The sequence below is a fragment of the Protopterus annectens genome, chromosome 2.part1 (genome assembly GCF_019279795.1).
Source record: "Protopterus annectens isolate FY-2018-M chromosome 2.part1, PAN1.0, whole genome shotgun sequence".
Lineage (NCBI taxonomy): Eukaryota > Metazoa > Chordata > Ceratodontiformes > Protopteridae > Protopterus > Protopterus annectens.
In genome coordinates, this window is record NC_056729.1 from 416,414,273 (window position 1) to 416,440,782 (window position 26,510).

At 41.1% G+C, this 26,510-nt stretch overlaps 1 protein-coding gene across 2 annotated transcripts in view; it reads left to right on the forward strand.

Annotated features, from left to right (window-relative positions):
* Positions 1-26,510, forward strand: part of OTUD4 (OTU deubiquitinase 4) — a 2,240,995-nt gene that overhangs the window by 2,077,989 nt on the left and 136,496 nt on the right. For both annotated transcript variants that reach the window (XM_044062226.1, XM_044062227.1), the window contains one exon: positions 11,107-11,281. In XM_044062226.1, the coding sequence (XP_043918161.1) occupies positions 11,107-11,281 (175 nt within the window). The remainder of the gene's footprint in view (positions 1-11,106; positions 11,282-26,510) is intronic.

The following is a 26,510-nucleotide window of genomic DNA, read 5'->3' on the forward strand; positions in this document are numbered from 1 at the left end:
AGGCATACCTGCATATCCCAATAAGGGAATCTTGCAGAAGATACCTCCGCTTCAAAGCAGGATTTTTGCATTACCAATTCTCTGCACTGCCCTTTGGCTTATCTACTGCTCCCAGGGTCTTTACAAAGTGCCTGGCACCAGTAATTGCATTTTGCAGACAAAGAAACATTCAAATTTATCCTTATCTGGACGATTGTCTCATTCAGGCAGAGGACAAGGGCACTCCATCTGGCATTTGTAAAAAGGCTTCTAGCATGCCTAGGGTACACCATAAACGAAAAGAAATCACAAGTGGTACCCTCTCAAATAATTACATTCCTGGGTGCAAGCTTGAATACAACTGTCCAGATGGCTTACCTCACGCCAGACAAACAAATCAATTGACAGTATACTTCAAACAAATGGCAACAAAAACCCAGTTATCTGCAAGACAAATTCTGCAGGCTTTGGGGTTCATGGCATCCTGCATTCTATGGATTCCGTATGCGAGAATGCATATGAGGAAACTTCAATGGTACGTAAAAAGCTTATGGAGTCAACATTGTCACAGCCTGGAAACAACGATTCCTGTCATTCCCTGCCTACAACAGGAGTTTCTTTGGTGGGCAGAGACATGTCACCAAAACAAGGGGCTTTCATTCACTCAACCCCCGCCACCAAAACCCTAACTACAGACGCGTCGGACTATGCTTGGGGGGCCCACCTGGCAGGGAGATGCATTCAGGGCAAATGGAGCCCAAACCAAATGCATCTACATATCAACCAGAAAAAACTGCTAGCTGTTCAGAATGCTCTGACAGCCTTCAAGGACTTACTTCATTCAGGACAACTACTGATAAAGACGGACAACACCACAGTAATGTGGTACATAAACAAGCAGGGGGGTACCCATTCATACCCCCTTTGCAGACTAGCCATGGCCTTGTGGAACACAGTCTTGACTTACCAAATACATCTTCAAGCTCAGTTCCTGCCAGGAAAGCAAAATACTCTGGCAGATGACCTAAGCAGAAATCTTATGGACCCACACGAATGGAAATTAGATCCACAAATCTTCAGCATGTTAACACAAAAATGGGGAAGCCCAGACATAGATCTATTTGCCTCTCCCCAAAACTATCAGTTGGAAAATTCTGCACAAGAACTCATCACAAAAAAAGCATGGAAAGTGGATGCTCTGTCCTTCAGTTGGAAAAACCAATCAGTCTATGCCTTTCCCCCTCTGCCTCTACTCTCCAAGGTCTTACTAGAAGTCAGACAGGAAAAACCAAAAATGATTCTAATTGCTCCGGACTGGCCTCACCAACACTGGTACCCGCTTCTAAGGAATATGTCACACCTTCCTCAATGGTAATTGCCTCAAACACCTCATCTATTGTCAAAGCAGAACTATCAAATTCTGCACACTCAGCTCCAAACTCTGACTCTTGCAGCATGGCTAATCAACTAATTATTCAAACCACATCTCTCAGTAAACCTGTGATGGATGTCATTTTGGAAGCCAGAAGGCCTAGTACTAGAAAATCTTATGCTGACAAATGGAAGAGATTTTGTTCTTAGAACCAAGCAAAAGGAATAGACACAGCAAAGCCCAATAATCCTCAGATTTTACAATACTTAACTGAGATGCTTGACAAGGGCCTATCTTTTTCTTCAATAAAAATCCATGCCTCTACCATCTCGGCTCATTACAACACAGAGCCTCCCCTCTTTTCTCATCCACTACTAAAACAGTATCTCAGAGGGGCCAGAAATTTAAGGCCTCCCAGGAGAGCGCCAACTCCTGCATGGGACCTCAATTTTGTGCTGGAAAAACTCACCCTGCCTCCTTTTGAACCAGCAGCTACTGCTGATGTAACATTTCTTTCTTGGAAGACAGCTTTTCTTTTGGCAATCACTTCAGCTAGGAGGGTTTCAGAACTACAGGCTCTCATGGCAGTGGAGCCTTTCATTCTTTTTTACCCGGACAGGGTGGCCCTCAGGACCAATCCTTCTTTTATGCCAAAGGTGGTATGCAGTGTGGCTCTTAACCAGACCATTCACCTGCCAACTTTTTTCCCAAATCCGCAGGACAAGGGGGAGTGGATTTTGCATTCATTAGATGTACACAGACAACTAAGATTCTACTTAAACAGGACAAAATCTCTAACAAAGTCTGAACAACTACTGGTAGCATTTGCTGCAGGATCAGAGGGGAAGGCGATGTCAAAGCAGAATATTTCTAAATGGATAAGCCATTGCATTTGTTTCTGCTACTTGCACCATGGTAAACCTGTACCCAAGGGGATCAGATCCCATTCCACCAGGGCTGCCTCTACTTCAGCAGCTTTTCTCAGAGGGGTACCTACCAGAGACATTCTAGAAGCTGCTTCTTGGAGCTCAGTTCATACATTCACAATGCATTATCATTTACCTCTCTTCTCTAAGTCCAGGGCAGGCTTTGCCACTGCAGTCCTGCAGGACCTTATAGCTGCTCCTAATGCTGTTTAGATCCATCCTCCCATCCATAGCTTTGGGATTCTACCCAAATGTAATGACTGCAGCAGTGAAACAAGAAGACCATAGTACAGTTGTGTACACTTACCATAAATGTAGATGTTTGAGTGTATTCACTGTTGCAGTCCGGATTACCCACCCACCAGCCCCCTTTTCTGTACCTTTTCTTTCCTTCACTGTACTCAAAAGCCTTTGTGGTGTATTTGCTTTTAGTTGAAGGTAAATATTTTGTTTCTAAAGTGCATTTATGTATTAAATGTTTATACATATAATTTTGTTCCCCATTTGGGGGGCACCTGACATCTGGGGCAAGAAAAACTGATTAAAATGGCGTCGGCTGCATGTTTTATAAACCTGACGTCATGGAAGAGGAGACAGCAACCTACACAGGACCCAGGACTTTGTTATTCAGGCCGACTGAGGGCAACCTGCCAGCAGATTACCCAAATGTAATGACTGCAACAGTGAATACACTCGAACATCTACATTTATGGTAAGTGTACACAGCTGTACTTTCACACCTTGGATCTGCATAGACAACTCATTTTAATAAAACAAAGGCAATTCACAAGTCTGAGAAACTGTTTCTTTTCATCCCAGGGCTTTTGAGTTTGGCTGTTTCTAAGCAAACTATCTCATCCTGGATTTCTAAGGTAATTTCCTTTTGTTATTATTTTCATGGCACGTCTTTCTTTGTCTGTAAAGGCACATTCTACTAGTGTGGTTACCTCATCTTGTGCCCTTTTCAAGGGTTTGGACGCCAGCTTCATCCCTGAGGCTGCTACTTGGTCCTGTCTAATACTTTCACTAAACATTATAATTTGCATGTTATTCCCAGGGTGGGTTTTGGGAGTGCAGTGCTATATATACAGTACGCTGTTGATGAAATTTATCAAAGGTGACAGTACCACACCTTGTGCATTTGTCTGTAATGCACCATTGTTTTGTATGGTTTAGCTCCTGCTGTAGTATAATGGTATGAGATACTGAGTGAATGACAGCACCCAGCTTGCTGTCCTCTGCAGATTTAGTTGTGTGTGTGTGTTAGTGCCTTGGAGAGCTGAGAAGTAGATAATGGACAGAAAGCATCCCAGTACTGAGCCCAGTGATTACAAGTTGCTTGCTGCTTTCTGAGGTGGTATCTGCTAGTTTGTTGGCTTTATCTGTTAGCCAGTTTTCTCTCTGTCTTGCGACACACATCTATGCCATTAAGCTTATTTGCACTTCCAACATGGGTAATAGTGTCAAAGGCTTTGGCCAGCTCCAGATATGCTGTATGAATACAAGACCACTATCTACAGCTTCAGTAACGTTCTCAGACGTTTACTAAATTAAGAAGAATTGTTTTCTGTTTAACAAAACCATAGTTGTGGGTTTAGAGCAGTGAATTTTTTTTATATATTGGAATTTGAAACTTGAGAAATCCAGTACAACTCATTCTTTGACTTTTGCAAATTAGGAATTTTAGGCTGATGGGTCTGTACCTAGTTCTCAGGATCTGAGATGGGGAGCTTTTTATGTAGGAGCATAATAGACACTTTCCATGGTACAGGAATATACCTTGTGTCTGTGTTTGACAGTCTTAGTAGGGGTTTGGTGCTCTTGATTATCTTGCTAGGTGTATTGCTTGGGCCCATAAATGTGGTATTTCTAGCTTCAGTAAGTGCAGTTAAGACATATTTCATAATGGTGTTTATAAGAGGAAGGTAACTTTGAGGAGATTGTGGAGCCTTCAATGACTGTTTCTTGTCTTACGTTGGCACTAAATTTATCTGCAGGTATATTAGTGATATTTTTAGGGTTGGAAAAGGCAATGCCATTGTGAGTCAATCGAAGGCATTGGCAAGCATTATTTCTTATTCGCCTGAAGGGTTTTATTATTCTTGACTTAAGATGTTAATTTTAATTCATGTTCTACCTTGATATCTTCATGGTAACTTTCAGACTTACTGATTTTTTTGATAGTCTTTAACCCTGTAACTACCAAGCAGTTTTCAGCACGTTTGTCCCCAGAATACTGGTTGCTTTTGGCTATTTTTGTTCTTGATATTTAAAAGTGTACATATCCAAAATGGTTCAGCATTTATTCTTGAAGTTTTCAAGACATTTACTTGCATAATTCTATAAACTTCAAAGGAACGTCTGTATCTCAAGATTTGATGAAACTGTAGAGTAAAATTTTAATGTCTGTTTAATGTCTCAAAATATACAGGGATTAAAACTGTTGCACAGGAACACATTCTTTTTAGATCTGAAATCACATCCGTATTGCTATTGAAAGCTTTTGTTTATATTTGAAGAGAAGATAAAGCCGCACATTGTTTTCAGCTGAGATGTTTTGTAAAATTTGCAACATTAGTTTACAAAAGGCCTTTCTGGCTTGAATTCCATCCTAACTTCAAATAAAAGCTCTCTACTGCTTCAGGATCTTGTAAGAGTATTTTCTGGATAAGATTCCTTGATAATACCAGTTTGATTTTGCTTTGCATAGTGTTTATAAAAATAGACAAAAAAGTCTCAAACATGTGCAAGCCTGTCAGAACGTGTAAAGTATACATATTTTGCTTTAACATATACAGATGACGTAAAATACTTTTTTTTGTTCTGAGAAGAGTATTACTTTTGATTCTACTTTCATAAAAATACACTTGGGATACAGTCGCGATACGTACAGAGTTTGCTGGCTTGAAAACATTACAAAACATACTCTGTTGCAAAAGTAGATTACTTAATTGACAATATAAATCTATTGGTGAAACCTACCAGTAAAGGATCGTTTCTCTGTAACCATATAGACTATTACAACAGACTTCTCATGAACCTGAGTTACAAAATACACTTATCTAGTAATGCCAGCTATAGACATCCGCAATCTTATCTTACTGTAATGCAGGTTTTTTTTAGGAGGTCATAAGACTAATGACAAAAAAAAGCTTCTGTATTCACAAAAAGTTCAGCTGTAGTGGCACCTCATTAAAGAAGTATTTTAGGCTATTACTACACTGAACTTACTGAGCAGAAGTTTACCACAGCAGTTTCAGTGTGTGGCAGTAAAGGCATGCAAACTAAAGCCTGTCTTTGAAAGGCTGTATATGTGCCCCCTGTGAGATTTGGTTATGAAGTTTTCAGGGATTCACAGAGGGTTCAGATATAACACACTTGCGTAAGAATATGATTCTAACAGAGCTTCCAGTGCTGCATACTTCTGAATTTGACCCCACAGCTTTAGCAGGTTGAAAGCATGACACTGTAGCCATTGCATGTTACAGCTGGAAAATATTTTTTTTTCTGGTGAGATAAATCAAAAAGTAAAATTTCTGTACAATGACAAATAAGTAGAGACGTATTTTAGCCCACTATGGTGTCCAGCACATTGAGCAGAAATTAAAAATAGCGTTCCATGTAAATTCCAGGTATAACGCAAAATGTCAGACTGACAGTGAACACCTCCTAAATATACTGAATGCAATGCCTGTCTATATAAGGCCATTTTAAGCCTCCCTTTGTGATTTCATTATTAAACTTTCAGAGACTAACAAATGGATGATCAGCTATGAAAAAAAGACTTGTATTCTAATCTTAAGAGTTTCAGTGCCATAAGGAATGGGGTTAAATATAATGTAATGGTGTACTGAGGCTTGAGATCTTTTTAGTAAGAAAGCATTGAGGTCTCATGTTTACATACTGGGTGAATTTCATGCTGAAGGGGGCATTATATTCAGTGATGGGCCTAATAATGGAGGAATAAAGTGGGATTATGACTTTGTATCTTGAGGAGATGTCACAAAGGTTAAGCCCATGCAAGGTAAAAGGATTTTTCTAACCACACAGAGACTTGGTAGTGAAAAGAGTGAGTTCATCAGCACAGGCAACCAGGTTCCGGATGTCTGTGTAAGACTTAATTGGTTTGTTATATGTATTAATGCTAGAGTTACCAAAGGAAAATGTACTACATTTCTTGACATTGAGGGTAAGCACGATGAACACACAAAGCATTTGGTTGGTTGGTCCAGACATTGCTGGAGAATTTAAATATCAGAATGGGATTTGATAATCAATCTCAGTTTGCAGTTCTCAGCAAATTTAGTTATAGTCCTTTGATATCTTCTTTCCTGTCAAAGTATATACTGTAGGAGATGTCCTCAAATAGAGCAATGTAGGACACCACTGGTGATGCTTTTCTGTCTAGAGCACACGCATCTGTAATGCTTTCCTTTGTGTACATTGCTTTTCTGTCCTAAAATTGAACATGGATTTCCATATATGTTATTTTTGCTGTTTCATGCCCTGCTCTTTGTGCTGACTCACTGGATGGGATCTTACTGAATGGCACAGGTACTTGGTGAACCTATATTTGTTGGTGTTACAATATTATGAAATGCACCAGTGGGGAGTGCTCCACTTAGTGGCTACAAAATGGAGTACAGAAATGTGTATGGCTGGAGATTTCTGAAGAGGAAACACTAGTAGCTGCCCACTACAGAAATTTTCCTCTCAGATTTGTCAATGTGGTGAATGCATACCTTTAATGTTCTGTCCCCATCTTGGACCTTAGAGATTTCATTTGGCATACCTTGAAGGTCAGGCTTATAAACTGTGACTATATTGGAAACTTTCTCTACCACAATGTACTTGCGTGGTGTTACTGACATCAGTGGAGAATCTTATATATATTTCATTCTTTACTGTGGGTATGTTTTTCACTTTCAGTAGATTGTTGCTGTTTGGCTTTGCTGTGTGTTGAAAGTGTTTGCCAATATGCTGTCCATTGTACCAGATGCTTTGCAGTATAAGAACTTCTTGTTTTCAGTTACTAGATTGACTCTTTGACTCAATCAAAATACACTCTTGTAGAAGCCCATTGTTTTCTCCCAGGGTTGCAAGGTCTGCCTGCCACTATAAATTGGAGACCTCTTCTTGTCCCTGTGCAGTTTTTATATTTTTATGACCAATTTTAACAGTCTTCATTGTCATCATTCTTGCCTTTGAAGAGGGCTGGGAAGCTGCATCTGTGGCAGTCTCTGTGTAAGATCAGTAATGTGTATAAGCAAAGACACTTCTGCATCTTTTGAGCTTTCTGGCAGCCACTGTCTTCACTTTCTGTTTTGCTCACCTGCAGACAATGGTGCTGCAGTGGACAGTGAGATGCAATTGGCTGCAGAGACATCAGTCTTTTAGACCTTCTGTAGGTGTCAGATTCTTATCATCAGTTGCTGTTGGGTTGGGGTTCTCCCTGAGCTCTTCTATTTTGAAGGGAAAAGAGGGGGGTTGCATATTATCAGCGTTAATTCACTCCAGTGTTTCTTGTCTTTTAATATATGAAGAAGTTGAAAGCAAACCCCCAATCCTGCTGTGATGAGCCAGGCTGTGGTGGGGTATATGTACAAACTGGTTTGTATGTGTTCATTCCCATACGTAGAGAGGCTGTGTTGATAAGGTAGTAGGTCACTGACTGCTGTTTTATCTGTTGACGTGTCATGGGATGTGAACACACTGGTGGACTCAATAACTAGTTCCATTTCTGCCCTTGAGATGAGAGAAAGGGTGAATTTTTGATCAGTCTGTTTTGAGAATGAGGCATCTTGGTACTTGACATGTTCAGTCATGGGAAAGTATGATCCTTCCATTATTCTGATGTATACATTAGGACAAATTGGAGTTAATAGTAGAAGCCTTCCTTCAGTGGCATGGAAAATTCTCTTGTACACATTTTCACTTTTCTTTCTGATTTTGTCTTCTTTGGCAAAATTCAGAAAAGAAAGCTGAATACTTGTCTTTGCCAGCATATGTATGACAGCTAATAAATGATATGGTCTCAGTCTCTCAGGTGTTCCTGGCAATACAGGAACTTGTCCTTCCGGTACAAAGCAGTGACACTCCCCTCAGCTGTGGCAACAGCATGCTCCCCCCTCTAGGCGTGGCTGATATATTAGCTGCTTTTTTTCCCAGTGTTCTTTCCATTTACAACCTCAAAAATGGCTGATTCTGCCAGAAAACCTGTCAGTTGTCAGATATTGTCTCCTAAATGGAGGAGTTTCTGCATGAGGTGTTTTACTACCACGACATTCTGTTAGTCTTCAGATTCTCTTTATCTGTCTCAATTCTGTCAGTCTTCAGATTCTCTTTATCTGTCTCAAACCTTTTTTTAATACATGTTTGTTATTACACTGTTGAGGTGCACATTTCAGGCACATTTGTAAGCAGTAGTCTTATGGAGGAGAAATATGTGGTCTTTTATCACTGTTTAAGTGGTCCCTTAAAAGGGGCTAGACATATTTGAAGAAACCTTCTGCATACTTGGATCTTCCATTTCAGCTGGCTGGTTTGGTACCCCTAATGTTCATCTCTTGGGAGATGCTTTTCTTGGTGGTCTTTTTCTCTGTATAGGATATCTGAGCCGCATCCCTTGGTTAAAAAAAAAACTTGCCTTTTCTAAGAATCAGGCACCCTTCTGGACTGACCTTTTCCCTTCTCCCACAAGATTGCTTTAGAACTGTTATTAAAGTAGTGCATTCATCCCCCCATTTTCTTTTCAGTCCAAAATCCAGGGGGGGTGCTTTTTGTATCCTTTATGTGCACCAGTTTTTACCAAAAGATCATGAATATGAGCTCAGAAAACTTGATCATGTTAGTGTTTACTGGTCAAGATGTGAAACTTTTAGTAGTTACAAAACCTTATCCAGGTGTATTATAATTGCATTATGTTTTCCACAATGCAGCTAACTTCTTGCTGGAAAAGCTGCTGTCAAAGGTAATTTCATCAGGGTTGTGGCTGCTTCTTTTGCCAGTTTCAAGAAGGTGTCTACTGCTGACATTTTGTGTGCCATGGCTGTTTGGTCACAGTATCACATCTTTAACAAACATTATTACTCTGATTTCAGTAGTCAGACCTCCTTTGGTACCTCAGAACTTCAGGACTTTACCTTTTGAGTTCTTGGCTTTTGACCTTCCTCTGGTTTCGTCTTCCTTTAGTGGTGTACTTTACACTGCTTGTGATTCTTCTCAGCATTTGCTACTGCAGAAAGTCATTGGCTATGCAATCATATCGGCTAATTTGAGAGAATGCCCTCTGCATTCTATGCTTATTACTCTCCTGCATTCTCCCTATGCTTGGATGACCTCTTCATATAGCATTAGGTTAACCTGTCATTCTTTGGGCAAGTGTATAATTTTAAAATCTTAAGCTGTTTGATAAAGTGAGAAAGCACAATCTGAAAGATGTGCAGAGACTGAACTGGTGAGCATACCAGCAAGTCTGCCTCATAGCTGACCATATGAAAACACGTCATGACAAGCATGCCTGCATGTAATTATAAGAACTGGAGAAATTACTGAATTACGGAGATAACCGAATAGGAGGTTCAACTGATATTGAAAAGGGATTTCTGGCTGGCAGCTGATATGGTGCATATAGCTTTGTAAATTAAATGCCTTTGGCTGTTCTTACCCAGACCATCAAGCCACATCCTGACCTTTCTATGCCATTCATTCCCTTTTAGCTAGCTAAAGCCACATTTCCAGCCAGAGCAAGAGTCGAGCTGAGGTGAGATATCTTTAATCGGGCAATATTTTTTTATTTGTCCATAGCTGCAAGCCAGTGCCTCTCAATACCTAACATGCAGTGACATGTGCAGATCAAGTCTTGTAACATCAGCTCATATGCTTCCAGTCACTTGTAGCAGAGCTGGAGCCTATTATGTTAATCATAGGCTGTACCCTGGCTGGAAATCTCTCCCACCTACTCTAAATACCTAATAAATGAGCCAGTAAAAGTACAGCTTCTCATTGGCTAGGTCCACTAACAATGATGAGTACTTACTGTCTTGATAGGGTTCTATTTAACAACTTTTACAGTGAACAAAGTCATTGACACATACATTGTTTTCTACTAATTGGGTTCCACTAACTGCTTATGAAAATTTAAACAGAGAAAAAAAAAAACAGACTCAGTTGGCTTAGAGTGTTAAAACCGTGTGACCCAGGTCACCAGAGTTTGATTAGCAGCTGAGGTGTCTGCTGAAGCTGGCAAGAGAGAATGAATTTACCCCTTGGGGGGAACAGATTGAGGTCATCCAGTGCCACTAACCTTAGCAGGAGGGTTGACGGTGTCAAAAATGGCTTGAGATAGGCATTTGGATACTAAGCCACTTTGGCAATAGCCTTCATCTAAATTGTACAGAAGAAAGTATGCACATATGAAGGTTTTTGATTTTCATGGTGATGCAGATCACTTGGCCCCATCCTATGGGAGTGGATTAGGCCCATATCATATACACTGTTATTGCCGGGATACTGGTAAAGCCCCACATGTCATTCTTTTGGCTCCCTGAATGTGACCACCCTTCTGGACAGCTCTTACTTGCATGGAAGAATGAATGGGCTCAAATCTACTTGGAGGTGCTTGATGGTTGGCAGGTATGGCAATAAACAGAACCTAGGAAAATGCTATTTTGTATAGCAGCTTAATGCCCCCTTTTCTGAGTTACTGGCTTTTCATAGTACTTCACAATTTGACCTGAATAAAAGTCTTGTTATAAAATTTATATTTTATATGTATATATATATATGTGTGTGTGTGTGTATATATTTTTTTATCTTTTTTTATTCTAGACCGTGACTGAAAGTGGTTCTGCTGTTACTTCATCAGTTGCAAATTCATCTGTTCCATTACCTCTTTTGGTTTCATCTGAATCACAGCCTACTAATGTAACAACGCCAGCAGTGCCTTCTGCACCATCTTTAGTACAAAGTCGGCAGAGTGAGCCAGTACTCTGTAAACAAGCAGGTAACCAACATATTCTGTCCATTTATTTGCTGGGGTTAGTTCTATGAATGCAGCCAAAAATTTGCATTTTGCATCCACAGGTCATGTTTTTATACCCACTTTTCAGTTTCATGTTTAAAAATTGCAAAAATTGTAGAGAAATGCTTAAGTTTTTACATCGCACAAATTAGATGTAATTTTAATATTTTGCCCCCGTAAACACAATCACTTTTCAAACGAGTTAACCTTTCCTTAAGCAAATTATGTACAAATCCATGTTGTAGTCATTTGTTTATTATGTTAAACCTATCTTTTGTTCTCTGCAAGTTAAATGTTTGAGTGAGGCTCAAAATGGTGTATTCAGCTGAATGCTCAAAGCAGAAATTAGTTTTTTTCTGGTTTCTTTTACATAGCTAAGGTGACATAGCTTCTTTCTGGTTTGTTCATTGGTATTGCTCAGAAACTCAAAAAAAAAATTCAAAAAGCGGCCAGCTATGTAAAAGTTGTGGTTTTAGATATACATAACTAGAAATTAGTTTTATTTCTTGGTATTTCTCTTACACAGACGCACTTTAGCAGCTCTTCCTAATTTTCAGAAAGGAGATGCACTCAGGGACAGTGTTACAGTTTTGGGGGCCTCAAGTAAGTGTCAAGTTGGGGACCTCCTAGGCCCTTTCTTCTAAGTATCACCCTGTTGTTTCCGCCCTTTCAAAGCAACCTTTTAACTTGAGCTAGATCGCTTTTGGAATAGTACATACAGACTGAACTGTCTGAACTGCAGTTACAGTGCTCTTACATTACAACAGGCTTATGTACCACACTGAAGTAGTCCATCCCACAAAAGAACATTCACAATGACTGGCATTTAGTTGCAGTGATGTTACATTGCAACAAACCTTTTTGCAAGGCCAGCATCAGGTAAAATGGTGCCCTAAATAAGGGTTCCAAGGTGCCCCTGTTACCTACTACCACCCCACACACACATCTCCTAATACTATCACCCCCCCCCCCCCATTTCTCACTTGTCCAAACCTCCACACACCATTTTTTTCCTTTTCTCCCATTTTGTTATACTCTTCAGCTTGGCTTTTCTAGATGCTGTGTTGTGCTTTTTAGACCCTTTCTGATAACATTTTCATCCAATAATGGCGTGAACAAAAATCTTGACTGAGGAAAGAAACTTCTGCTTGACTTAACTTGTTCTTGCATACTTTCAACACATCCCAACTGACCAAAACTGGATAGTAGTAAAAACTATATAAGAAATAACTGAACTGAGCTGTGGTTTTGGGGGCCTGGCATCTTACAGATGCTATGGGGTTATAGTTGCTCTAGGCTGCATTTTAAAGTATTTTCCAACCTTTTTAATCACAAGATGTCTGAAAAAATCATGAATTAATTAAGAAATTCAGTCTTTTTCTTTCAGGGAAGAAAAAAATTTGTCTGCAAGGCTTAATATTCAAAGGTGCTACAATAAACAGCTGTCTAAGAGGATACATAAATCCTGTATGGGAATACTGCCTGTTTCCCTGCCCCAACCTCCCAAGAAAGACAGACACTATCCCTCTAGAGATAGTTTGGGATAAAAATGAGGGTACAAATGGCCACAGTCGTGTGTTTTAAATGGCTGTTGTCATACATGTACACAACATGCCTCCTCACCTCTACACCCAAAATTCAGCCACCTTCTGTGTGGGACAAAACTGAAAGAACAAATAGAATGCAGTAATCCATTTCAACCTGTTGCTGTCAGGCCTATATAAATAGCATGCTTCCTTACGCCTTTCCCCAAAAGATAGTCACCTGTAGAGCTATCCGATGTTTGACAGTGAGGAATGTGGAAAATAATAATGATCATCGTAGTGTATTCCAGTTTGTTGAAATTCAATAGTACACTGCCCCTGCATAAGCTGTTATGATCTTCTGTGGTCACATTTGATATTTGTTAGAACAGTTAAAGAAATAATAACCACACTGTATCCGTAGTTGGGATTGAGGGCAAAGGCTACCACTTAGTTCATGTCAAAATCCATTTATGCAATCTAGGACGTGGAGGCTTCTCCGTCCCTAAAAGCTGTAAGGAGCTGGATGTTTTGTTATGCATTTTAAGTCTTATTTTTGAAAGATAATGAATTATTTTTGCTGCTACCCTAACAGATTATGTGTGAGCTCATCTACATTGTATTGGCTGCCCTGAAAAAAGTGAAATTTTACACACAAACACTTGTGTACGCAGCCTCTGACAAGACACCTCTATCATAAAATGAACACATACACACACACACACACACACACACACACACACACACACACACACACACACACACACACACACTGTGTTACCTTCATGCAAATTGGAGGAATGCCAACTAACCTACAAAGTGCCTTTGGGATGCTGGAACTAGACCAGAGCATGTAGGTAAACCCCTTCACTGACAGGGAAGGCATGTAGATTCCACATAGAAAAAGCTAGCCAGACCACCAGAGATGGCCACCTTCTAGGTGAAAGAAATTATGGCCAGCTTGTTACTCGTGGGTACACTGCAAACCTCTTTGCATAACATCCACAAGTTTAAGGCATAGCAGTATTAGTTTTACACTGAATTCAGCAAATTTTATGGCACCACTGCCCCATATAAATGACTGATTCAGTGTTGTCTTTTTTCATCTGATTCAACATGTGGGTTGTCAGATTGAACCTCAGCACCTTATACCAAAGCTTTTGGATCCGAGAAATCCACAATTTCCCTCTGCTGCCTGAATTCCCTCCAGATCTTCTTTACCACTTTTGTAAAACATACGTGTGCACAGAGAGCTCCATCATTATTCACGATAAGTGAATGTTTTTTCCTCCTCCTCTTTAATGCTTTCAGACAGGGTTAGGATTTAGTATACATTTAGCATACATTTGTAGATTAGTATACCGTTTAGTCATTAGTTTAAATCGCTGTGTGTGTGCACGTGTCTGCATGTTTTTGTTCTTGTAGTATCCTTAGCTTCTGGTTGTAGCATTTTTCCTCCTTAATAAGTAGAATTATAGACAATTTACATACTTAGTTCTGATGTCATCAGGTTTTAAAAAGTGCTGTAACTGTGGGCATAAAACTCCTTCCCGTGACCCACAGACCAACTGCATGTATTGCTTGGAGCCCTCTCACTTACAAGCTTTGTGTACTGTTTGTGCTTCCTTCAGCACCAGAACCCTTCAAGGCCATAAAGAAAGAAAATCTGATTTTGAAAGGCCTTCTACCTCCCCAGACAGGGTCCAAAATGTCCTCAGACCCAAAGGCGTCCACACCTTCTCCTTCTGCAGACAAAAATAGAGAGAAAGAGAAAGATAAAGAGAGATCCAAAGAGAGAGAGAGAAAGAAAGGAAGAAAATTAAAGAGAAATCTAAAGTCAAGTATTTTGAGGATCATCCAGAGAAAGCTAAGATAAGATCTCCTGACCCCCACAGCTAATGCAGGTCCAGCACCAAAAGTATCCAGACAGTCTCATCTAAATGTTTCTCAAATCCAGACTCTGTATCCTAAGTTGTCCTTTACTCCAGCACCAATCAGACCCACGCTTCACTCTCCAATTTTACAGAAAGTTTCTTTGAACCCTGCATTGATGGCTTCTTTGTCCAGATTTGGTCATTCTACTAGAAATCTGACAGAGTTCAAAGTTGACCAAATGACGAAGTCAGGACTCAGATTCAGATGGGAGTTCTCCTGGGTTCCATGCCAGGGAAGCGATCCAGGATCCGTCCCTTCCACCTCACCTGTTCAGTCTTCTGATCTCTTACACCAATCCATTCCCAGAGGCTGTGTACATAGTATCGAGCCTTACCGTTGTACCAGTGGCTGAGTCGACAGCTCTCAAGACTTCAGCTTCAACATTTCCTTCACTCACCCAATTTCAATGCTTTTGGTCCAGCAAAGTCCTGGAGTCAGAGTGTCCCCTTGTCAGGGCTCCAGTGGTAGAGTCACCTCAAGATTTTTGGAGCCGTCACTGCTGCTTGGGACCTCAGCACTTGTCAGCTTGTGTCTGAGATCCTCTTCAGGGTCTTCAACCATTGGATTTGAGAGGGCTCCTGACTTTACTAATTTGGCCAGCATTTCTTTGGCTCTAATGGCCAAGTCGGCTTTCAAGGCTGTGGAGAGGGTCTTGGCTGGACCAAGACATCCGTTATGCTCCCAAAGTTCTGATCCATCCAGACCATCTCTCTAAAGACTGTACCCTCCTCTGCCTATTCTTTTAGACAGGGACAGATGGCTCCATTAGGCTTTGAGACTTCTCAACCCTCAAGTCTCTCGTTCGATTCAGATGAGTCACCCTCAGGAATCCCAAGGCAGATTCCTCAGAAAAGGACTTGTAAAAGGAAGCATATCGACTCCTCTCCTGAGTCTGTCACTGAAGACACTGACTTAGATGAGAGAGAAAGCTCCCAAAGGTCCCCCCCTGAAGATGTCTCCTTTGGAGACATCCTAGAATTGATGAAACAGAGTGGGGGATGGTCCACAGAAGCACCTTCTGATGAGTCTGTTTCTCCAAGCCTTTGGGTCTGGCCTTTCAGCATACTGGATGGTCTGCTATCCCGACACCTTAGTTGACCTTATCACTCAAAAAGCTGGAAGGAGCCTGACGTGGCAGAGCCCATCCCTAAAAAGCCAGACAGATTTTAGCTGCCCCCAAAGATAAATTCTCGGCCAAGGATCCCTCTGTAGATGCCATGATAGCAGCAGCTGCTAAATAGCAACTATCCAAGAACAGTTCCTCTGTCCATCCCCCTAACAAGGAGTCTAGGGCATTGGACAGATTTGGGAAATGGACATATGCTTCAGCCAGTTTCTATAATTCATGCGCTGATCTGTATGGCTCAGTTGACATGTTTCCAGAGGGATTTGTTTAAAGAACTTTCAAGTTCTCTGGTGGATGACTTACTAGCGAATATCCATAAAAGTGTGATATTCCAGTTGTCTGCCCTACAGTCTACTTTGAATGTAGCCATGAGACTGCTTTCTAACACAGCAGATGGTGCAAGCTAGTTCAGCCGGTACTAACATGATTTGTCATCAGGCCTGGGTGCGACTGTGCGACTTTGTGGAAAGCTTTAAAACATCCCTCATTAATGCCCTGTGTGATGGTTCCACTTTGTTTAGACCAAAAGTCAAAGATATTCTTACAAGAAGTGAACAGGATAGTAAAACCTTGTCTGCCATTGGAATCTGTTTTTCAAACCCTCAGAAATCTTTCTGCAGGAATCGAGGGGGAAGAAAAATGTGGCTCAAAAAAATCTCAAGGTTTTCACCAAGACACTTCTGGGGATAGGCCTCCTAGAGGTGGAGGCAATTCCACCGGACATTGCTCCAGGAACAGAGGCAGTCCACAACATCAAGGTTTTTGCGGTTCATTCACAGAGAAGCCTTACCATCATCCGTGAATGCTTGCCCGACTGCTGCACTCTGGATGTAGTCGGGGAGGTTGTTTCTTACACCCTCAACCCTGGCAAAACATCACTCACAATACATGGGTGCCAAGGATCATTTCCAGAGATTATACAATACCATTTTTAGAAACCCAAAAAATGAAACAAAGTGATTGCCAACATTCCACCCAGTCATTTGGAATCTGCAGCAACAAAGGTGCAGATGGAGCTGATCAAGAGATTCATCCAGCCGGTCCCCTAAGACCAGTTAGAATCTGGAAGTCTACTCAAGGTTCTTTTTAGTACCAAAAAACACAAGGGACCTGAAAGAAGTTTGTGATCCCAGCAAAGTGAATCAGTTTGTAAAACAGACAAAATTTTGGATGGTGATGATGGTCTGTTCTACCTCTATTTAGAAGGATGATTGGATGTGTTGTGTAGATTTTCAGGATGACTGTTATCACATAAAGATCCAACAGCACTCCAGGAGGTTTCTCCATTTCCAGCTGGGAGTCAGTCACTTTAAATTCAGAGCTCTGTCATTTGGTGTCATCACAGCCCCTTGGGTATTCACCAAGGTAATGGCAGTGACAATAGCCGTTCTCAGGCTTCAATAGATCAAGTAATCCCATATCTAGATGATTGGATTTTAACTGCTACCTCCAGGGATCTACTTTTAACACATCAGTCATTCCTGCTAAGACTGTCAACCTACCTGGCTATGCCTGTCAACACCAAGAAAAGCAAATTGCAAACTACCCAGTCCACATAATTCATAGGCTGCCAGGTAGACACTGTACATGAAATAGCAAAGCTACCCTTAACATGGGTCATATCAGTCAGATCAGTTGGTCTTCAGGTAATAAATCATCCCCATCCCCAGGCTTGACTAATATTAAGACTCCTAGGTCTAATGGCTTCCTCCATTTTGATGGTCCCCTTACTCAGGTATCACATGAGAATTCTACAGTGGACATTAGCTGTACAGTGGTCTCAGAAAATACATACCCTTCACTACAAAATACAACTCGCGCAGATCTGTAAGAACCATGTTCAGTGGTGGATTTCATCAGACTCCACTACTCTAGGCACATTCTTCCGTCCTTTGGTTCCCAAAGCCCTTCTTGGGTGGGGGAAGCATTTTGAAGGGAGGGCAGTCCAAGAAATGCAGTTCTCATTAGAGGCCAAACTTCATATCAGTGTCTTTCAGTTGAGTGGTCCTTTTTACATTTCAGGCACTTAAGGACCATCTCCCCAAGGATGTGATTGCCATAAATTAAGACAACATGTTTGTGGTTTGGTACATCAACAGGCAAGGGGGAACAGGATCATACCTTCTTTGCCAAGAACCCATGAGAATCTGGCAATTGGTGATGTCTTTGAACCACTTTCTAGCAGCAGTGCATGTACCTGGGACAGCCAACATCCTAGCAGACAAGCTGAGCAAAAAGATATTACTGCCTCATGAGTGGTCACTTGACAAAACAGCGGCAACAAAGCTGGAGCCAATGTTGCTGTGACTTCTTTGCCTCTCATCTAAACATCCCTCCACAGGGTCAGTCACTGAGAGATGCTCCAGTCCATTTTTGGCTCCCAGCTCTCCTTTACGCCTTCCCCCCATTCCTTTTATCAAGTTCATTTAGGAGTCAATGGAATGCAAGACCAATGTAGTCCTCATTGCTCCCTTCTGGCCTCACAAGGTGTGGTTCCCCTTTCTTTGGCCTCACTTAGTTCACCTGGTCTCCTCACACACTTCTCTGGGATGCCTGTACTGGTCCGTCAGACTCTAAAATGTACCACATGATTTCTTGAGTTCTAACAATTGCCAAAGATGCCAGGCTTTCTTCCTCAATAGTACGAATTGTATCATCTTCTCAAAGGAATTCTACAAAAAAAAAAGACTTAAAAGAGCAAATGGAAGTATTTTTCCATATGGGCATCCACTAGTGGTCTAGACCCATTCTCTACACTGCTGCCAAAAATCTTAGAACTCCTTTTGGGACTTTTCATGTCTAGGTCAAGCTATTCAATAATTAAAAGAACCAGTTGGCAGCCAATTCAAACTTCCTCGTAGGATTCACCAGCTCTTCCATTACTTCCCTCAAAATCTCTAAGGCTTTTCTAAGAGGCACCTTCTTATAGGGACTTCCAGTTCATGATCCAATCCCTCCCTGGGGCATCACAATTTTGTTACAGTCTTTAACTCAGAAACCCTTTGAACCTGCAACATCCGCAGATATAAAGTTTCTGTCTTGGAAGACTTTATTTTTGGTTGCCATTACCTTGGCCAAATGAGTCTCAGAACTACAGGCACTTTGATGTAAGGCTCCCTTCCTGTTGAGAACAAACCCTTCCTTTCTTCCAAAAGTAGCTTCTGAATCAAAATCAAATCGGTTTACCAGTTTTCTTTCCCAATTTTTCCAGTTAAGGAGAAGAGATACTATGTATATTAAATGTTCACAGACTATTCAGATTTTACCTCCACTGTACCAAAACTTTCAGAAAATCAGACCAATTGTTCATATCCTTTTCCAAGAAAGAGTTGAGTCAGTCTGTTTCTAAAGTTACACTTTCAAGATGGTTAGCTAATTGCATTTCCTTTGTCTATGATTTACTAGGCATGCCTCTACAGTCAAAGCCTAAAGTGCATTCTTAAAGAGCAATGGCAGCCTCAAATGCCTTTGCTAAACGAGTTCCTATAGGTGACATATGTGCAGCAGTAACCTGGTCCTCATCTCATACTTTTGTATCTCACTGTAAATTAGATGTGTAGTCTCTAATGAGCATATCTGGTGGCTCTGCCATAGTCCGGAATATCCTTTTTTGAGTCCAGGTGCCCATTGGGTAACTTGGAAATCTATCCCACTGATTGAATCAGACTAAAAAAGACAACATCAGATATGAAAGTTATGTACTCATCATAACAATAGATCTGTGTTGTCTCCTTTTCATCTGGTTCTACTCCCCTCCTCCTCCCCATTCCAAATTGTGCCTGTACATTTAGAGGTCAGCAAGATCTTTTGTTGGGCCCTGTCTGTTCACATATCTCCTTAGCACATACTTTGATATTGCTTAGGGCCAGTCAGCAAATGCATTCTGAGGGAATTCAGGCAAGAAAAGGGGATTGTGGGTAGGGGAGAATAGTCAGAGCTCTCGGATCCAAAAGCTTTGGTATAAGGCACCAAGGTTGGTTTCAACAACCTGCACATTGAAACAGATGAAAGGAAGACAAAGATCTGTCATTACGGTAACTTTTATTTGTTGAAAAATGATTGAACAGCAGCAGGGTACGAGTTTTATTTTTTGGCATTTCTGTTAGAGAAACAATTTTAGCAGCTCTTGCTAATTATCAGAAAGGGGACGGTGCCTTCACACTCAGGGCTAATGACTAGATTGCTGACACTGGAGTGCATCATTGAGGGATTGCTGCACTTCTGAGTATACTGTCTTTCAGATGAGACATTAAACCAAGGTCTCATCTGTTTGAGTTATTGGCAGCACGGGTAGATGTAAAAAATCCCATGGCACCTATCAAAAAGAGAAGGGGAAATTTCTCCACAGCTCTGTCCCAGTTTCCACTAGTAGTTTAATTACCATTTAAGGTCTCCCCTGAAAAAAGGCCAATGAGTCTAGTGGGACTAATTCAATTAACCAATGGATAAATAAAATAAAGGTTACAGTAATTCAAGTTTGTTTCACACAAACACCCAATAATCACAGGAAAGTATTCTGTCTTACATTACACTAATGTACAGTTTTCCTGGAAAGCCAGACAAGTGACTGTTTAGTTAAGCAAATAACAAGAGGGCCAACACAGCAGTTATAATCACTTATTATTATAATAATACTATCATCAATCGTAATAATGTTCATTTGTTAAGCAGGTAGGCCAATTGGAGAGAGGGTCACTTTTTAGGGGCGACCCAGGAGCAATGTTTGGTTAAGTGACTTGCTCAAGATTGCACCCTTAGTTTTCACTTATCTTCTGTATCAAACCGTGTACTACATGAACTACAGCTCACAACTTTAATCCTCTGTGCCAACTGTCACTTCTATGTATGCTTCAGGTACTGAATAATAATAGTAGTAAAAAAAAGACCATGTATGAATTTTGGCTAAATTTCACCCAGACAGTCAGAAGTTGAAAAGTATTCCAAGTTGCTTCTGACAAATCACTTTAATCTGGTAAAGCCAGAGTAATTAGCAGAAAGCAGCAAACAGTTGATCTGATGTTGTCCTTTTCATTCATTCCTCAACTGATGAAACTGATGGCTTCAGATTTGACTTGGCCAATTCTACCATCGGATCGAAAAATGTCAAGCTCCTCCCTTTATTCAAAATCCCGTGCCAACCAAACAAACCCCAGATCTCGTTTGCTGATGTTCAGCTTCAGTCAAGGATTGTGTCGCTCTCGAGTTTTGGAAAAATATTTAGTTTTTTTCTGGGAGTTACTATTAAGAAATTTATATTATATTTATTTTTAGTCTCCTACCTCTCTCCCTTACATATTCTTTCTCTATTGTTAACATTTTCCCATACACTTTTAGCTACACATTTCTTGGTACATCTTTAAAGTACCATATTTGGTACTCTTCGCTTTCTACCATTGTTGGTAGTTCTTTTTCTTTCCCTTTTGCTCTTCCTTTATTTTCCCAGTTTCAAAAAAAAAAGGTTTTCTTTCCGGTAATTGCTGACAAGCCAACTGGTTTTAAACAGTGTGTTACTGGTGGGCTTAAGCTTCCCAACTGTGGTGCCCACTGGGAATGTGTTTATTGTTTAGGACCCGTGCACTTAGATGCAGATTGTACTGTCCGCTCTGGATTTAACTCCAGAGCTCTTACTGACTGCAGAAATAAATTAGTGTTGAAGAACCTCCTTCCTTCTTTCCTCTTCTACTTCAGTAGCTGGGATTCAAACCCCATCCAGAAAATTAGACAATGGAAAGCCATATTCAGCGAACAAGGAAAAGGAGTCACTCGATGTCATGTGATTTTTAATTTGATTTTTAATTTGACATGTCATGCGATTTTTAATTTGATTTTCATTGGTTGTAGAAGTATATTTAAATAGTTGTTTTGTGTTTTAACATTGTTCTGATGAAGTTCCTACCAGAGGAATGAAAACGCTAAACCTTTTGTTTTGACTCAGTAAATGAGTGGTTTCAAGCAGCAAGTGGTCTCCTTGTCATGGTTTGGTTGCTCAAGAGGTCCCGGGACCATTCTTCCTCATCAGCTCCTTCATCAGAGTCTCCTTCTGAAATGCACAGAAAGTTGGATCTGACCATTTCCTATCCAACTCGTTCTAAATGTAGGTCTCCCGGATCCAGTCAAGTCAAGGCTCCCTTCACCTTTTTTGGAGAGGTCTTGCCATAGTCATTGCAGACCTCCATCCTCCACATCATCTCTCAGATCTTTTAGAAGCTTATCTGAAGCTGATATGGATAGGATGATGACATTTTTCAGAGTGTAGATCCAGGTAGGGGTACTCATGGCTCCGACTCCCACGAGATCTGTGAGCTGACCTTTGTCCTCTTCCCCCTTGGTATCTCCTCCTTCGATCCAGCCCACTTTTTTGGAGCCCTTATGTCCAAGACCTCTAGGGATGTCCTCATCAGATCCGAAGATGGCCTGTTCTTCAACTCTGGTGACTTTCGTGAGGTGCCCTGAGCCAGAGGACTCTAGGAGCCAAAGCATCTGCGCCAGGTCCCGAGGACTGGGATCAACTCTGTAGCTTTTGGAGCCGTCTCTTCCCCATGGAGCTTCAGTGTTGGACAGCTTGGGTCTGAGTCCCTTCTCGAGTGGAATGCTAGTGGAGTTGCAGGAGTCCACAGTTAGAGAACTGTCAGCTCCTTTGCCTTCAACTTCTAGTTTCCCTAAGCATTCTGCATTTGATGTGGAGAGGGCTTTCCCTTTGTCTAGAGAAGGGACATCCCTGCCCCACTCAGATCAGGCAACTTTCCCTCTTCCTGTTCTCTGCTCTGAGTCTTGTCCATCCATTCCACTGGGACAGCCAGTCCAGTCTAGTCACCAGCCAGTCCTCAGGACATCTTTTCTTCTGCTACTTCCCCAGAACAACCCACTGAGGAAGTTCCTCAAAAGAGAATGTGTAATTCCTGTCAAATCTCTCATGGAGGACACCGAATTTGATGAAGGGGAAGGGTCCCCAGATCTCCACTGGAAGACGTCTCCTTTGGAAACCTCCTAGAACTCTGGAAACAAAAAGATGATTGGCCCTACAATACCCCTTCTCAGGAGGAATCACTGTTTCTGGAGGTTTTCGGGTCTGGCCTGTCCATTACTTTGGTGACTCCTCTGGCTGATGAACTGGTAGATCTTGTTTCTCGCTGGGTGTGGAAGGAGCGGGATACTGTAGAGGCAATTCCTAAAAGACCTGACAAAATCCTAGTCCCCTTAAGGAGCAGGCACATTGGAGCAAAGGAATCCCAGGTGATGCCATGGTTGTGATGGCAGCCACTAAGAAAGAACTTGCAGAATCTTTCCATCCCCCTAAGAGAGAGTCCAGGGCTTTGGACAGACTCGGTAACTTTGCCATCTGGTTCCTAAATTACCTGGCACATTTTACAAGATTACAAAGAGATTTGACTAAAGAACTTTCCAAATCTCTTTCTGGGTCCATGTCTGCCAAGGACCAAAATAATCTCCTCGCAACTGGCCACTCTCCAGTCAATTTTTAATGCATCCATGAGGCTCGGGCAGCGGGTTCAGGCATAGCCATTAGGAGACATACCTGGATGTGACTTTGTGATTTTTGCAGAACCCTTTAAGTCTTTGTTCAGCAATGTGCCTTTTGATGGATCTTCCTTGTTTGTCCCCAAGGGAAAGGACACTCTCAAGATTTAAGCAAGAGGGAAAGACCCTGTCTGCCATGGGCATACATTATTCAATCCCTCAAAAGTTCCTTCTCAAGGAATCAATGAGGAGGTGCAAAAATATGGCTTTACAAATCACAGGATCCTTTTCAAGACTGGCATGGAGATGATTCCCCAGAGGCAGAGGGTGTAGCTCAAATGGAAGACCCTGTCCTTCTGGCAGATGTGGCCCTCAGTATCAGGGCTTCCGGGATTCCTTTTCAGATAAGCCTTACCAGTACTCCTTAAGGGACGCCTGACTGTTTCCCTATGGAGGCAGCTTTGGGGGGGGGCATTTGTCTCTGCACCATAGAGCCTGAGTATCTATAACAAAAGATTCCTGGGTGCGGAGAATCATATCCAGAGGTTGCATTATACCCCCCCCAACCAGTGTGAAAAGAATCCCTGATGGGCTTTGCAGGTATCTAACTCTGGTCATATTCACATCTTTGAGGGCCTGACATCCAGGCTTAAACCTATCATTTATTGGTTGCACTTTGCAGCATTGTCATGGAAATTGAGAGATAAGGGCAATAACTTTTGCAAGCTTTAGTAAGTTTCAGTTACTGGCTAGTAAGTACACTGCCTGGATACCAGCAAGAAAAAACTGTAGAGCCTGAGTGAAAATCATCTAGAAAAGGTGAAGAGAAAACACTGACTAGGAAGAATCCTACAGCTGTACAGCAAAAAGCAGTTCAAGCTCCAGCTTTGGTGTAGGAAGTGACTTCCAGTAATCTAGAGAAAAAGATACATCAGATGTGCTCAGAGCGGATTTAAATGAAACATTGAAGGAGTATATCAATTCATATAAAAAGACTACAAGAAAAACCTAGCCAAGCTAGAGTTTTCACTGTGTGATTCCTTAAAATCTCTTGTAAGATAATAATGGGATATATGCAAATGTAAGGACATCAGGTGTTTCAGCTGAATGGCAGTTCTGAATGCCCATGACTTTTAATTTTTGTGGGGGTTTGCCTTTATTGGCCTGAATTTGCCCATTAACAGACTTAAAAAGAAAAAAATCATGGGCATTCAGAACTGCCATATAGCTAAAACAGCTGATGTCCTTAAGGAGTCATTTGCATATATCCCATTATCCCCTTTTACAAGAGGTTTTAAGGAATCGCGCATTGTAACCACTACCTTGGCTAGTTTTTTATTGTAGTGTTTTACCGATTGGATTGGCTGCGTGTCCTGTTTACTCTTTTAAATAACAAAAGGCTGGGAAAAAATTTAAATTTTTAAACAGCTATTCAGGTGAACTGATAAAACTGCCAAACTCAAAGGTCAACATGGAGAAAAGGCTCACTGAGTATGAGACTGCTCAAGAAGAGCTGTTTCAAAAAATGGTAAGTTAGAGGACAGAACACACACAGAAAATCTGAGATTTTGTGCTGTACCAGAGAAATTGGAAGGAACAGACTACATTAATTTTATTAAAGCACAAATAAGCAACTAGACTGGTATCCCACAGCATGATTTATTAAGTGAAAGGGCACATTGTGCACATGCTCCAAACTTGGCCAAGAAAAAGCAGTAAAGACGTATATTAGTAAAGATAAAAGCATACCAGCAGAAATAACTAATCCTGTCAAAACTGTGGCAAAAGAGCAAAATATTAAAAAATGGTGACTGTGTGTCTGAGGAACATGATTATTCACTGTACACCAGGCAGAAGAGAAGCAGATTTATTCCATCAATCAGGAATGTTGCGAAGCAAGTGTGAAATTCAGGCTGTTCTATCCAGTTGTCTTCAGAATATTGTTTTCTTGGAGGATCAAAGTCATTTTTTTTATGTAGAACAGGCTAAGGGGGAAGTACAAATGTTTGCCCAACAAAAGGTGAGCCATCAAACGGAAGAGGACTCGGTTTCCAACTCTGCTGGTAAGCTTATAGACCGACTTTGCCAGTGAAACCTTTTCCAGTGTTCCAAAGGAAAGTGCTTGAGAGACAGGAAAAATAAAAAGGAGAAGCTGACTAGATGAATCAGGAGTACCTTAGACTTGAATCAGAATCTGGGTTTGGGAGTTGGAGATGAACAGAAAGAAGACCAGCAACACTGAAATTATTGAGTAAATGTGAGACTGTAAAGCATCAGTCACATTTGTAAAATATGGATTTTTTTCAAGAAAAGTGGAAAGATTGGAATTTTGTTGACTTTGGTAAACCTGTGAAGGACTGAAATGCATGCTCCCCACTTTGTGTCATAAATGTTGGGAAGGGCACTTAAAGGAAGGAAAAAAGAAAAGTAACTGAAACTAAAATAATTTTTTGTTCTTAACAGTATTTGAATGGAACATTTCCTGATAAAAATTACGTTATACAGTAAAGTATTTTCAGTTACTGCTGTTTGTGATAAAGATACTGAAGTAAACAAGTACCTTTTCCCCTTCATATACTTTAAATAAGGGTAGGCATTACAGAGTAAAAAGAAAGGAAAGGCTAGGAAAAAGCATGGAGTGTAAAAGTACGCAGATTATAGTATCTGTGGAGTCAATTCTGGTTCGATTCTCGGCTGGGGTGCCTTCTGTGTGGAGTCTGCATGTCCTCCCTGTGGTCGTGTGGGTTTTCTCCAGGTGCTCCGGTTTCCTCCCACATCCTAAAGACATGCTGTAGGTGGATTGGACACTCTAAATTGGTCCTAGGCATGTGTGTGTGCCTTCTATGGAAGGTTGGGCGCCGGGCTGGCAACTCGACACCGTAAAACTCCACTGCCAATCATGAGCGGACAGGTGATCCGCTGTGGCGACCCCTAACCGGGAAAAGCCGAAAGAAGAAGAAGGAGGAGTCAATATGTTCTCCCTCTTGAATAGTTGAATGTCTGGATTAAGGCCTTTGGCTTAATCTGAACATTTTTTGTGTAAGCAAGTAAATAAGAGGACACTGAATGTAATGAAAAGCTTTCCTTTGGCAAGTAATGTTCAGTGTAAGTTGAGAGGTTTCCAGAAATGTATGTACATTTGCTACTTGTG